The sequence below is a fragment of the Alosa pseudoharengus genome, unplaced genomic scaffold, assembly GCF_046254945.1.
Source record: "Alosa pseudoharengus isolate Yale_2024_CS ecotype anadromous, Long Island Sound unplaced genomic scaffold, YU_APseudo_1.1 YU_APseudo_1.1_scf_2, whole genome shotgun sequence".
In the NCBI taxonomy this organism is placed as follows: Eukaryota; Metazoa; Chordata; class Actinopteri; order Clupeiformes; family Clupeidae; genus Alosa; species Alosa pseudoharengus.
This window is the reverse complement of record NW_027468663.1, coordinates 2,788,589-2,804,561: the sequence shown is the minus strand read 5'-3', so window position 1 is coordinate 2,804,561 and position 15,973 is coordinate 2,788,589. Positions and strand designations below refer to the sequence as shown.

Here is a 15,973-nt window from a genome sequence, read left to right as displayed (position 1 = left end):
CTGGATGGGAGACCACATGAAGTCACAATGAAGAGAATCTTATTGCTGCCACTATGTGTTCTCTAAATCACTTTCTTCTTATAAAAACTGTCGATTTTTGACCAATCTGAGAGTTTGAAACTGTGTGGTTAATGGTGAAGTAAGAAAACATAAACAGATACGATCTGAATTCTGAAACAATACCTTACAAATCAAACGGGGATCGAATCACATTTGAGCAGCCTGGGCTACCGTGCAAAAAACACCCTCACTAACCACTACACCATATGGTTATTGCTTAAGAGAAAGCTACACTGTTAATTGAACGCGCGGGCACGCCTGCCGACACCGGTTAAATGCACCGAAGGTTCACTTAACTTTGGTCACATGACATGGGGATTTTGAACGATGTTTCGAAGCAGTGGTCACATGACATGGGTGTTTTGAACCACGTTTCGAAGCAGTGGCTTTCGAAACCGCCGTCATGCTATCCGGCAAAAGATTCTTTGGACGCCGCCATTGGCCGAATACCGGCGCCCATTGACTTACATTGAACGCATGTAAACAAAACGTCAATTATGTGCTCAAAATAACGCCGCTGACTTATGACAACAACCATTCCACTTTGATACGAAACTACATTTTTGTACAACAGTTATCCAGCAAAAATTACAGAATTTGGATCAAGTAATGTGGAGAAATATCGATATTAAGAAAATTGCCGCTGCGTGACGCCGAGTTAATGGCATTTCCCCTTGTCCATGAGTCACGTATAACAGGTCACGTCGGTGGCCGTTATCCCTCACATGTCAGAGTAATGACATTCAAAAACGTACCTGTATATTACATTACAATTTATAAAGGAACGAAATGTCAAAAGAATTAAGCAATATGTTAGCTGGATGACACGAATATTAGTAAGGAAAAACAAGATTTTTACCGTAATGTCCAGTGAAATTACATATGTTGTGGCGCTATTGCGCGGCACGGCCAGCAGATGACATCATTGCACTACAGCAACCAGGAACCAGCAATAAACCTACACGAGATTTTAGGGCCGTTGTCAGCCACAACGCACCATCTGAAAATCTGAATTGTGAAGTAGACCTACTCCATAGTCACCTGTGCCTGTTCATTCATTCCATGTCAATAGAACAAACCAAATTATATGCATGGATATACTGTATGTGTGTGTATATATTATATATATATATATATATATATATATATATATATATATATATATATATACACACACACACACACACACACATATATATATATATATATATATATACATATACATATATACAGAGAGAGAGAGAGCAATACAGAACAGGTTGTCGGTCTGAATTGAAGTTAGTGCTGCATGTAAACACACACTTGTCACGCTACATTTATATGTGTATGTATGTAATGTGTGTGTGTATGGGGAGAGAGAGAGAGAGAGAGAGAGAGACCGAGAGACCGAGAGACCGAGACCAGGTTGTCGGTCTGAAGTTAGTGCTGCATGTAAACACACACTTGTCACGCTACAATTATATGTGTATGTATGTAATGTGTGTGTGTATGTATATATATATGTACATATATATAGGTAACACTTTATTTTAATGTGTCGCTGTTACAGTGTACCTACCTTAATAGGTACAGTGGTATAACCTGTGTAACAACATATACTATCAGGTACTATCATTGTACTTGCATTATGTATTTGTGGGTACCTACATATAAGCTTAGTTGTTACATTGTAATACTGAGTGATTTTACAAAACTTTGCCAATTGGCCTAAATTTTCATCAGAGGCAAAGAGCTGACCTGAGACTTGCTGGATGGGGTAAATCTGGTCATGATAGATTTGATATACAAGCCATTCTTAGCTCCAGTCAAGGCCTCATTGTCTTCAGTGTACATGTTTTTTTGCTCTTGGGTGCTCCTTGTTGGTGCCCCCCCCCCCCCCCCCCCAATCCCAATCCTCCCCCACCTTTGTTATGCAGCCCTTGCCACTTAATCTACTAAACCCCTCTTCTACTGCACTTTTTAACCCCCCCCCCCCCCACCATAAATGCACAAATAGGCTGACATCAGACATAATTTCACTGCATTTCTTACTTCTAGTAACTATATGCATGTGACAATAAACTTCCTTGTATCCTTGTAACAGCTGTGCTGCTAACCTTGTTACTCTTTGATACAGTGGAATAAACCTATTAAGTGTACCAGTTAATTACTTACATGTACATATGACATGTATGTTGTGTCTTCGATGTCTTGGAACAGGTCTACTAATTCACTACATCAACTGTGTTGGTACACACTTATTGGTCTTTGATACAGTGGTATAAGTACTAAGTACTTGGGCAATTCCATGGAAAATTATGTTTTTTGTAACATCCATAACGGCAATAAAATGTGATGGTATGGTATGATGTGAATGATTACATGAAATTTGAGCATTTGCTATTTTTGGCTGAAGAATGTACATGAGAAAAAATGCACATAAAATGAATAGTAACATTCACATCATACAAATGCCAAGGCATTTCACTGGCGTTATGGATGTGACAAAAATTCCGTGGAACTGCCCACTTACAATTACATTACATGTTGTGTCATTGGTGTCTTGGAACATGTCTGCCATTACCCTACATACTGTAGTACATGTATCAACTGTGTTATTTATTACTCTTTTGATACAGTGGAATAAACCCATTCAAATAAAGTGTACCAGTTAAGTACTTACATGTACATATTATATACATCCTGTCAATGATGTCATGCATCCTGTAATTGATGTGTTGAAATGTGTCTGCTGTTACACCACACAGTACATGTGAATTAGTAGACCTGTTCCAAGACATCGAAGACACAACATACATGTCATATGTACATGTAAGTAATTAACTGGTACACTTAATAGGTTTATTCCACTGTATCAAAGAGTAACAAGGTTGTAGCAGCACAGCTGTTACATGTACACTGAAGACAATGAGGCCTTGACTGGAGCTAAGAATGATTTGTATATCAAATCTATCATGACCAGATTTACCCCATCCAGCAGGTCTCAGGTCAGCTCTTTGCCTCTGATGAAAATTTATGCAAATTGGCAAAGTTTTGTAAAAGCACTCAGTATTACAATGTAACAACTATAGCCTATGTAGGTACCCACAAATACATAATGCAAGTACAATGATAGTACAGTACCTGATAGTACATGTTGTTACACAGGTTGTACCACTGTACCTAATTAGGTAGGTACACTGTAACAGCGGCACATTAAAATAAAGTGTTGCCAATGAATTTCCCCAGTAGTGGACAATAAAGACTTCTCTTCTAGCCTACACGTCACATGTAGCCTACTAGAAGTGATGTTTCAGCTAGAAGTGATGGTTCATAAATTAACCCTCCAACTTTGCTGATGCACAGAACAGGTGTGCTGAGCTTTGTTTTTGGCTCTTCAAAGTGTTGTAAGTAAGGTGGTGTAAATAGCCCATAGGCAGGTGGTGAGACAGGTCAAGAAATATGGTGCAGTGAAACAGTACTATAGTTGATTTTCAGAAGGTGGTTTAGAGTAGTATAAATGAAATATAAATATGTGCACTGTATTACCTTATAAGAGCAGAATAAATATGGCTATGAATAACAATGTCAGTTGATATTATTTTAAATGTTGGTGACACTACATTAATAAGGAGAATAGCAATACTAAACAATAATGTGAATGCAATATCAATGAGCAATAAATGGAAATCAACAAATACTATAACATACAAACAATGACTCAGAACAGCCTAAGTGCATGGTGAACTTTACACCCCTGTTGACAGGTGCATGCAAAAACACAGAAAGCAGACAAGGATTTTGTTTTGATAACACATGTAATAAGCAATGAACATTTGAAGATGTATTGTTTTGTTCTTCTAACATCAATAGTAGTTGTGCAGAGGTTGTAACATAATGATAAATACATGCTGCCTGTCACATTATGAATATACCCTGTCTTGTCTTGCACATCAGAAGCAGCAGCACTATGCTATTACAGTACATCGTTCACTGTAGGGACTAGTATGAGGGAGACTGAGCTGCCAATCTCTCTTAACAGGTCCTGCATCATATCTACGAATATCTGTTCTGCTCTGCACAAACATAAGCAGGGTCTGATTTAGCGTGGCAGAGTGCTGATTGACAATAACATGGTTCCCTGCAGTGTTTGGTGGATTCCCATTGATGTTTGTGCGTTCTGTTTGACTGTACATTTTATGTGTGGCATCTCATTCCTCAGTTGTCTAACATGTTTTCTGACGGCCACTGATTGCATTAGCAGCTGAAAGACCAACTTGTAACAAGGTCCCAATTGTGGATACACCCATTAACAGTCCTTGCGACCAATGACATCCGGATCAACTACAAACTTTTGATTGATTTTCAACAATGAACAGTTAGTTCAGTGTAATATGTTCAGCTCTCTCCCCCATCTTAATAAGTCAACATTATATGATATGACCGTATTTTTACATTATAGCCTATTATGTTATAGCCTAACCCTTATCTATAGGTGACTAATGAGATTCATGTTAGCATACTCATTGGCGACACAATTAATATCGGAGCTATTTCACTGTCGCAGACCCAGACGTGCTTGGTAGCCTAGGCTACGTAGTCATAGGCCAACATGAGACCCGTGTCGTCATGACTTAGGTTAACCTATGTTCTTACTGTTGTTATTATCTGTAGGACATATTGTCTGTGGAACACAATTGTAGGCTAGGCCTATATTTGATTTTCATTAAGCTTATATATCAATGATAAAGCTTCTTTACTTTTTGATGTAATTATTTAGTTTTTTTTTATCTATGTAGGCTATTTCTTTAATGTTACATTATTATTTTGTTAATACATGGAATAAATCACCACAAACACACGCGACTGTAGCCTATGGGCTTCTTCTGTAGCCTAACCGGCTTGCTGCAGCGTGGCTAACAACGCCCCTAAAACAAGTGTAACCGTCGGCTCCGAGGCTTATTACTTAAACGAAGTTACGGCAGCTATTAGGCCCGAGGTGCAGTGAAATGGCGTCATCTGGTGGTCATACAATTCACCCGCTATTAGACCCGAAGTGCAGGAGAAGTGGATATTCAACCACGCCATCCTTCAGGTCGCAGCGACACGTAGGTGTACTTTATGTGCTGTGTCATGCTCCCATCTAGTGGTTGTGGAATATTTAACACCCATTATAGTTCTGGGAATAGATGTGCCCTCGAATAAATGTTACAAATGTTGTAACTTTGTTACAAATTATATGAGTAATCCATTTGATAAATTGTGTTTTTCTTTTTATACTTCGTACCTTTATGAATTGAAGTGTATCATTAAGGTACCTTTTTCAATGTCATTACTCTGACATTCGACATTAGTCGACCATAAATTTGGGCAATGGGCACATTGTTAGGGGTTGACACTTTGCATAAGATTTCTCCAAATTCTGTGATATTTGTTGTATAAATGTTGTACAATTATGTAGTTTCGTATCAAAGTGGAATGGTTGTTTTCATAAGTCAGCGGCGTTAGTTTGAGCACATAATTGACGTTTTGTTTACATGTGTTCAATGTAAGTCAATGGGAGCCGGAAATACATAAATAGCGGCGTCCAAAGAATCTTTTGCCGGATAGCATGACGGCGGTGCTTTCGAAGCCATACTGATTCGAGACGTCGGTTTCGAAAGTCACACCCCTACATTTTCTAACTATATTCATGTTGTCCAGTTATCGATAATGTACCACGAAAATGCATTTAACCAATGGAAGAGGCATTGTTTCAGCAAAGTTGATTTTAGCAAGAAAGGGACCATTGATGACGAAATTTATCCGGTTGTCTGCCTTATAAACGATTCTTCAAACTACTTCACCACAAGCTCTTGTTCGGGGAGAATTATTCTAATTGATGGGGTAAGAAAAACATCATAGCGTATTTAACTTTTGTGTTATTCGTTCATTTATTAGTTTATGCCTTAACCCTGGTTAGGTGTTTGGGTCTGTGGGACCCGATTTCAAGCTAGTTTGCTACACACAGAGACATACAGACAGGCATGTGGGTGTTCGGGTCTACCGGCGGTGGATCTGATCCGATCCGTGTATACTTGAAAGTGGCTCTCAATGCGGCCGCTTTTCCCCCGGCGTTGTGTTGTAACGGTATCTTCTGTTATAGGCCTATGCACTGTTTGGAATCCATTAGACCCACTTTAGAGGATTTTCGTGTTTTCCTCTTTATCGATAACGTACCACTGGGGCAGCCATCTTGCCATTCTGTTGACAAAAAGCAGCTACCGTATTGGTGTCAAACGATCACGTGTCGAACCGTGCCACCACTCGTGAACAAAATCGTATTACCAGAGAATTATAAATTATAAATGTCTAATAAACGGGCTCTGTGTGTGTGTGTGGGAATGTTGTCTTTCTGCATCTGCTGTTCCCACTTGCATCTGCTGCAAGTGCATGTCATGCACCTATTCTGACTAAGTTCTAAGAAATAAGCATCAATAACCCTAGGAAATAATGCAAAAAATTAATGAAAATCATTCATATGATCATAAATGTGATCTCACTGGGGTAATTGGCAAATATGAACCATAAATGATGTTTATATCATTGGTATTTGAGCTAAAGTAAACATCTCGCTTTGGACAAAGGCGTCTGCTAAATCCATAACCATAACCATAACCATCTGATAAGTATTTTTACTTATTATGGCTGTACTGATTTAAAAGCCTAATAATTTGGTGGGTCCACCAGACCTGGGAACATTGGCTGTGTAACAAAAATATGAACACCTTACAAGGGTTGATGTCTGTTACGGGTACACTTGCGAGTCAGGCCGCTCCGTCTGGCATCTTGTTTTTTGTCTGTGTTAGGACAGGGTGCAAGCTCTCAACTGTCTAGGGTATGTTAAATTAAAATAAAAGCCTCCCGCAACTTGTAACACAAACAGAAAACAAACACAGAAAGACCTAACAGATACCCTACAAGCTAGCGTGTGGTGCACAAACTTGGAAGTAGGTCCTAACTGTTGTGTGTGCGTGTGTGTATGTCAGCTTGGCAGGAGCATCAGAGAGCGATCAGATACCTGCGGCATCTTCGCACTCCCGGCCCGGTGCTCCTCCTATACCAGCCATACTATGCTAGCCCAAGTGTTGGTTCTTGTAGGCTACAGTTCAGTTTTATTCTATGTGGTGGTTAGTCCAAATCAAATCCCAAAACGCCAGTCTCTGTATGGCATGTGTCAACATTACAAGCCTGAGCTCAAGCTGAGACTCCAAACTAGTTGCATCTTAAAACCGATTCCTCGAAAGGACAGTTGGCAACTTAACCAAGTGACATCACTGAAGCCCTGCCTGTAAGTCAGTAATATCCCTACCATATGACCCCAACCTATCCTAACAGTCTGTTTTCACTTTTAAAAAAAAATTGTCTTAATGACTGTGTGTGGAGCATTTTGGGTTACACTCTGCACCAGAGCCTTATAGATAGATATAGATATATCTTTAGGGCTCTGCTTTGCACTATATAAAGACTTGGGCTACTTAGACCTACTTCCTTACTATTTTTTTTACTTCATGCTTTACCTAATATTTACTCTTTTGCAGCTAAAGTTATTTGTGCTTTTACTGCCAATTTATATTAGTTTTCTTTGAAAAGCTTTCAGAGTGCTCGAGAGTGCAGAAACAGAATTGCTCTTGGTTGTTTGTTACACACCAGAAATGCAAAGTGGCAGAAGTGGTAAGTGAAATAATAATAAGCTAATTCTTTTTACACAAACATATGTGTACATACAAAAATATTTGACGTCTTTAAAACACTAAACATATCGGAGGTTCCTATGTTGAGTTACTCCAGTCTGGATTTTTTGACATTATTCACTCCTATGAAATATTGCTATTGTCTATCCAAAGTAAGGTGAATGTTTCAAAGTTAACTGATGGTCAAATCAACCAAAACTCCGATATTTTTGCACCTCCAAGTGTGGTCTGTAACATTATCTTGTGTATAAGTATATATAAGTATACTCTTTTGATCCTGTGAGGGAAATTTGGTCTCTGCATTTATCCCAATCCGTGAATTAGTGAAACACACTCGGCACACAGTGAACACCCAGTGAGGTGAAGCACACACTAATCCCGACGCAGTGAGCTGCCTGCTACAGCGGCGCTCGGGGAGCAGCGAGGGGTTAGGTGCCTTGCTCAAGGGCACTTCAGCCATTCCTACTTGTCGGGGTTCGAACTGGCAACCCTCCAGTTACAAGTCCGAAGCGCTAACCAGTAGGCCACGGCTGCCCCCATCATAAGTGGTCCTTTCCAAAGAAATCTTTAGTAAAAGGTGAAAGATTCATACAATATGAAGAGAACCATGAGTGTGTTAAAGACATATAAAGAAAGAGTCCATGTTGGTATCCGATGGTAGCCTACTTACAATTAGTTTATCTGTCACAGGTTTTGGGGTTACAGAAGGCAAGTGGAAATGCTGTATTCAAGTTTGAGCCATTTGTACTTCATGTGCAGTGCAAGGATATAGAAAGTGCTAAACTACTGGTAAGTTCACCTATCTGTCAGATGCGTAAACATTTAACAAAACAGACCTCCATGTAGCTTATGCTGGGAAAACCTGACAGGCTAATTAAAATTGGTAAAGGGCATTAGGGGTTTGCACGGCGTGTCATCAGATCTGGACGACGCCATATTGGAGATACTCGCCTCATTAGAAAGCATTAGGCACTGAAGTAAATCCCTAAGATCGTCAAGGAAAATGGTTAATTATTGCCGTGTTTTAGGTTGTACCAATAGGTCAGACTGAGAAAAACATCTGGTGTAGGTATCGACTTCTAAAAGTTATTAAAAAACCAGGGAGAAAGGAGAATAATGACAGAAGTTATCAGAGGAAGGGGGGCGCTTGTGGTTGAACTTGGTACTTTGTCTCCCTCACCCAACTCATATGGATCTGCGCTGCCAATAAACCGTAATTTCTCGAAATATCGCGCCTTTTCTTGTGGTCCAAGTCCTGCCCTATATGCCTTTGCATCTTACACGCATTTGATTAGCTTTTCTGTTGTTTAGACACGGCTACAATCACGTAAGATATCCAAAGTGCATAATACATCATTCACTGAGTATCGCCAATATGGCCGCGCGTGCTGGGTTGCCATGGTTACCGGCCAGAACGTGACGTCCGTGCAAACCCCTAATAGGCATAGATGAAACAACATGAATGCCATTTCAGTCACAGAGAAATGGCTTTCATGTAGTTTTACATCTCTTTTCCAGCTCTACGTTTTATGTAGATACTTTGTTTGGCGAAAATGGAAAAAAAAAAGTTAGCTTGTAATTTACTCATCATGTCCAGAAAGTGTGGCCTTTGGTTTTCGTTTGTTGCCGAGATATCATTACTTATGGTTTTCATGGCAGGGTGATTGTTTTCTTTTTCAAGGTTGTTTTTGGCCTTGTTTACTTATACCATGTGCTGTTGTGTTTACATAGCCATGTGTTTCTGTTCCTTATGTCTCTGTCTCCACCCCTCACCTGAATCTGATTATTGGTCTGGTCAAAGGCTACATGCACAAAAGACTCTCTGTGATGTTGTTTGTTTCTGGTGGAGCAAGGGGGGTATTCCATCAACTTCGCTAATGAAGGCGGTGCTTAACAGAAATAGCCTGGCTTGAACTAGCGTAGACTTTCACTTGGGGCTAAAGCCATTCCATTAACTAAAGTTAGCGGCATCTTGGCCTCGTTTATTCAAGCGCGGTTTAGGTCAGCTTCATCTCTGCTCGTGCATGAGGTAGAAAGGTAGACCAAAACAGTAGATTGACCAAAAAAGGATATATGTCATAAAATTAAGACAATACTAGACAATTTCTGTTCGATTTGCAAGCGCGCCATCTACAGGATTTTTGTCGAAAGTCATCTAATTTAACATCGAGAGAAAAAAATAGATAATTGCCTACATAAATTGGAGAATAATGAAAGCACACATTTAAAACAACAATGCTAATGGTTTGAAATCATTGCGAGTTTGATTGTCTTCACTCTTGAACAAAACGAGTGAATGAATAAATAGTATAGGGCAATTCCACAGAACATTGATTTTTGTCACATCCATCACGCCAGTGAAATGCCTTGGCATTTGTATGATGTGAATGATAACATTAATTTTTTGTGCTTTTTTTCTCATTCACATTCTTCAGCCAAAAATAGCACTAATACTGTCACTGATGACAGCCCACCAAATGTGCATGGCCCTTTATCACCAGTAGGACGTCTTTTATTAAAGAGTATAACTAAAAATGCCATTTTCAAGGTGATAAGCTATGTAGCCTAAATACTTTGCATGGGAAGCGAGCCTGTGAACACGCACTTTTCCTATGCTGTCTCGCTACGCATTACACCATCACAGAACGTAAATGACACAGAGTAGCAAGATTCCTAGAACCACACACATGTCAAGTGAAAACATTTTAAGTCGCAGAATCTTCATAAATTCTTTGGAGCTAGTGAGTGTGTAAATCCATGCTTGGTGACACTGTCGGAACAAAACATTTTACTTCTATTTTTGAAGTTGTAGGCTACCAGTGACGAAAGCACAGGTTGACGGAACCATCTTTTTGGACTCGTTTTCCGACTGATTGGGTTTTTTTGCAACACAGCTTAATTTAGCTTGAAAGTTAACCTGCTACGGACCAGGTTAATTCTGTGGCATAAATTCCCATAATTACTAAGCTGGGATTCACGTTAACCTCACTAATGGAACGGAGCTCTCACTAAAATTAGCGAGACTTGAGGTTGATGGAATACCCCCCAGGTGTGCTTGAACCTGCACCTATTGTTAATGTACCGGTAGTGTCTACACGGACCCGGTTGGGTGTTGCAATTAATGAATCAGCACGTTATGATAAAGAGGTAACACTTTATTTTAATGTGTCGCTGTTACAGTGTACCTACCTAATTAGGTACAGTGGTACAACCTGTGTAAAACATGTACTATCATTGTACTTACATTATGTATTTGTGGGTACCTACATATAGTTGTTACATTGTAATACTGAGTGCTTTTACAAAACTTTGCCAATTTGCCTAAATTTTCATCAGAGGCAAAGAGCTGACCTGAGACCTGCTGGATGGGGTAAATCTTTACCCATAACCACCATGGTATTATACACAGATGTTAAATGGTGTTATGTTCTTAAGCCACATTCTGTCATTCCTAGTGAGGATGTCTACTAAGGCTGTGATTGTGGTGTTGCGAAATTAAGCAGCACTCTAATTTGTTGAATTTTTTTCACTTTATTTTTCACAATAAAAACAGGTGATGTCAATGATATGCGTACTCTGAGCTTCCACTCAAATCATCATCTGGTTCTGTCTTGAGATGATTTTTTTATTATTATTATTTACCCTCTGATACAACATTAATTTGAAAACCTCCACAATTTAGTTTTAAATGGTTCCAAACACTAAAAAGTGTTTGTCCTTGTTGTGCTGTCCCATTCTAAAAAATGTTTGAATGGAAAATAAAGGGGTGATGTACCACAACATGCCTAAATCTTACAGAAAGTGGCTCTTAATGAACACAATGAGGCACAGGTGAAGCAATGAGCGGGCCAATAATCAGATTCAGGAGAAGGGTGGAGACAAAGACCTTTTGGCCTTTCTAGAAACAAACCCTTTTTTATGTACACTTGTGTATTGTTTTGCAGCACTCTGTGGCAGTAAACTCTGGCTTCAGAAACTCAGGCATGTCAGTTGGAAAGAGAGGCAAAATCATAATGGTATGGAAATTGCTGGGTGAGCCTATACTTTCAGCTACTGATAATATTTTTTATTTGTGATTATGTGGATATATCCTAGTCATGCATATCAGTCAGGAGACTTTAGGAGAAAGTTACATTAATGATTGTGATGATATCAAAGCACTGCATTATGGAAGCATATGGGTAGCTTTTCAAATGAGAATGCAATCTGCAATATGCAATTCAAAAAGACATTACATTATGCAATTGACAATTCATTATGCAATTTATTATTGCAATTTGCAATAATATCCAACAAATTGTATTTTAATCTGCAAAGTGACAATGAAATCCTAAAATCAATTCCAATAATTTTGGTTAAAAAATAGAATAAAAATGGATTGAATTGCATTCCATTTTGCCATGGTACTTCAGTCTCAAAATTCAAATGGCAATTCATTTTGCATTTCAATCAATGTAGGATTGCATTTTAAAAACATATTTGGCAAAACTGTCAATGCCAGCCTGAAAAGATTTTGGATTATTTTGGGCAAAACATTTTGCCATCGTTTTGAGGCATTTTATTCAAATGGAAAAGAAATAGCGCCCCCCGTGATTGCATTGCACTTTGGTCACGCTCTTTGTGTTGCAAAATTCAAATGGCCATTCAATCTGCCAAACGCATTGCAATCTGTCAAGTCACTCGTCAAGGCGGGAAGCTACTCATATGCTTCCATACTGCATTGCTTGATGATAAACCTCTTAAAAGCTATTGTAAGATTGTGGGGAAATCAATAAAAAGTATTTGGCTTTACTTTAAAGGTCCTCTAAGCACAGTTGGGAGACGCCACTTCTGTTGACGTTTTAAGTATTCCCCTCCCTCCCGTGCTTGTATACAGGGACAGACAGCTAGTGGATTGTGAGATATTTGCTGGATGTGACAAAAAATGTTCTAGCTTTGAAACCGCGTAACAAGACCTTTCATAGGGCAAGGTACATTAGGCTAGATACATTGGCGAACAATGCAGCAGTCAAGAGGACTACTGACTTGTATGAAGACGAACTCTCACTCAAACGGAAAATGGAATGAAGATGCAGAATCAAATGATACCAGGCCCTAATTTAGTAGAAGTGGACCGCGGGTTCATGTACACCACAAAGAGCATTGCATAAACATATTTTTATCACTATTGTACTTGGTCAGAAACACTTAAACTAGGTAATGGTCCACTCTGGAAAGCGCCAAAGGCCCTAGTATACAATTTAGGCTTATGCCCTGGTTTGTTGTTTGTTAGAACCAGTGTTGCAAGTGTATTAATTCCTCTGTGTTACTTCTTCAAGGTGGTTTCTAATTTTGTCTGTTAAATGTGTTGATCTTTCATATCCAAAGGCTGTTCGCAGTACCCACTGTCTTGAAGTTCCACTTAGCCACCAGGGGGAGATCTTGGTGAATGAGAACTACATCCACTTCCTAGTGCAGATTGCTAATCAGAAAATGGCAGAGAATGTCACCAGAATAAAAAGGTGTTTTCTCCCTTCATCAAATCTATAATGTATTGTTTCTTTCAAATGTGTCTTCTCAGATGATTGAAAATTTCTATCTATTGGTCTCCAATTCAGGTTCTATGATGGCCTGCAGGCGGTTATTCAAGCAGATGGATCCTCATCCATGGCGACATGCAAAGACAAAACAACAAAAATAGTTCAGAATCAGCATCAGAGAAAAACACAAGACTCAGTTATTGAAGACAGCCAAATTCCCGCAAATAAATTCAGTGATTCAGAAGATTACCTAGAATCCAGTTTGATTCTATTTTCATAAAATCTCACACAGCTTTTTAAATATTTTAATAATAACACATTGCAGGCCCCATCAGCTATTGTAAACATTGTCCATTTTGTTGAAATGTTTCAGATGTCACATCCAGTCCCTGAACAGTTGTAACATTAATGAATTGCATGTGATGCAACAGGCTGGAAATTGGTGTTCTTACTCTAAATCCTTTTCTATTTACCTTATTATTTACATTCTATATATTTTGAGGGGAACATATTAAAGGTCAAGGTAGTACTCAAAAACAGCATTTATCTTTTTCAGACCCTGTTAAAGACTTCTGTATGGTATAGATTTCTGGTCATGACCTATATTCAACAGTAAAATTCCTAGGAAAAGACTTTATGAAAGGTGTACTGTCTTCGTTTTTTGTTACTTTTCTTGTTCTGTTTGATGTTTTGTTAGTTTTCTGTAGATGGACACTAATTTAAATGAAATACATGCAATGTAAAGTGTTTGAGTATGCCTTAACCTTCAGTGCCCTGGAGTGAACTAGACCTTGACCTCTGAGGACATGTTGTAACAATTCAATGTATTACAACAAATTATAAAGATCACCGACACCGTTTGTACTACTAATTGTGTTATTTATTCGCTAGATGGCGTGAGAAAAGAAGATAGAGGGACGTTTGAAACAAAAGAAAGGGCCTTCATATAGAGCAGGCTGCATATTTATCTCAGTCCGTTTGTATTCCCCGTCAAGTCTTTAATTCAGTTCAGATTAGGGGGTCTATGCATCGGAGTCCTTGCTCCATTCTGACACCATGTAGATGAGCGCATAATAACTCAACAAGCAACAGGCTAGGTTGAAATCAAGATGCCACTCTTTACTTCACGTGTTCACTGGTACCAAACTCTCAGTCTGCTATTCCTAAACCCACTACCAGGAACACCTGCAAACCCGTTGCTACACAACCATGACAACACACTCTACAGCTACAGACAGTTATTTCTTTATTAAATGTTTTTGCATCGAAATTATTCTTGTTTTGCACCAGATAGAAAATGAGTAGGCTAGTAGACTACATTACTTCAATACCGAGCCCTGTCATTGCAAGAATTTTTTTACTTTTTTATTTTTATTGCCCACAATTTTGTAAAATGATACACTATTTATTAAAACAATACATTATACATCATATATGCACATCTTGCAATACACACACACACATCACACATAAGTTATATCAATACCCCCTGCCCCCATTCTCATATCAGAAAGTTGGCAACCCTAAATTCAATTCACATTGAAGTATGCCCATACACAGCTTTTAAAATTCAAGATGAAACTAATAGTTTCCATTTCAACGTATGATGCCAATAGTAGCTTCAGTATCACAACACTGCTAGAGTTTCACAGAGTTTAAATAAGAGCAGCATAGACCTGCTGCTGTCAGTCAAACTGTGACAAGAAAAGCCTATGTTGGAAGCCCTCAGTGTGGTAAGTGAAAATTATATGGGGCAATAGTGAAATAATAGTCAATTATATGACTAAATCTAGTAAGATTAGTAAATTGCAAACATATTGCTTGTCCCCCTATTTCACATACATGTGAAAATGCATATATGTAGTTTATTTCAAAGCATATACACTTAAAAGCTTGAGGCTTGAAATGGACAATGACTTCATGATGTAACCAGCCTTAGAGAGAGAAATGTGTCTATGAGCCACCATGCAGACAGCTGCTTCATACATCTAGTGGTCCCCAAAACGTTTAGTTGAGGTCTTAATGCTTATTATTGTCAAACCATAAAATCACCTTTAGGGAACGACCCCTGAGGATTTATTTAGGTCACATTTTGTGTATCATATGGGATCATCAGTGGAGTCTAAAGTAGGTCTGTCATCGTGTCATGACGGAACTGGCCCAACGTGCCTGTGTGTGTATGTGTGAGAGAGGGTGAGCGAGGGGGTTCTCGTTGGGTGCGGTTGCTGGGCAACGGTAAACTTCTGTTAGTCCAACCCATAGACTGTATATATATATAGGACTGTGTCATTCCATTTCGAACCTTCTGTTAATGTGACTTCATTCATACTTGAGGCTGTACAGCATTTTGTTTCTATTTTCTTTATTGATGTCACACAAACTTGAACTTGCAGTATGCCCCTGAACTCACACATATTGTAAATTGCAATGTGTCATTTAACTGCCTTGGTATCAAAAGCCAGAGTCCATTGCTTGGTAGGCTACATTATTTATCAGTAGCCTACACAAAGATGTAGAAGCTAGAAGAATATTAATATCAGGTTGATGCTAAATCAATTTTTAATTCATGTATTATCATCAGGCTTGGAATTTCACCATTCTGGGGGCAAGGCCACTTGGCCTTCAGTTGGGCATATTTGGTGGGGGGCACAAAGGTCACATGTCAGGGCACCAAGGCCAAAG

The 15,973-nt window shown here is 38.9% G+C and overlaps 1 protein-coding gene and 1 pseudogene across 2 annotated transcripts; one reads left to right on the top strand and one right to left on the bottom strand.

Moving 5' to 3' along the window:
- The first annotated feature begins 5,506 nt into the window (after positions 1 to 5,506).
- Positions 5,507 to 14,151, top strand: tyw3 (tRNA-yW synthesizing protein 3 homolog (S. cerevisiae)). 2 transcript variants are annotated; one of them, XM_076293386.1, is made up of 6 exons: positions 5,509 to 5,925; positions 7,672 to 7,752; positions 8,463 to 8,561; positions 11,717 to 11,788; positions 13,140 to 13,273; positions 13,370 to 14,151. In XM_076293386.1, exons 1-6 carry the CDS (start codon positions 5,752 to 5,754, stop codon positions 13,569 to 13,571), a joined length of 762 nt encoding a protein of 253 aa, XP_076149501.1. In that variant the 5' UTR covers positions 5,509 to 5,751; the 3' UTR covers positions 13,572 to 14,151. The 2 variants fall into 2 exon arrangements, with proteins under 2 accessions (XP_076149502.1, XP_076149501.1); XM_076293387.1 differs by lacking the exon at positions 7,672 to 7,752 and having other exon boundaries at positions 5,507 to 5,925.
- On the bottom strand, positions 8,262 to 8,387 carry LOC143135762 (U5 spliceosomal RNA; annotated as a pseudogene).
- Positions 14,152 to 15,973: the final 1,822 nt, after the last annotated feature.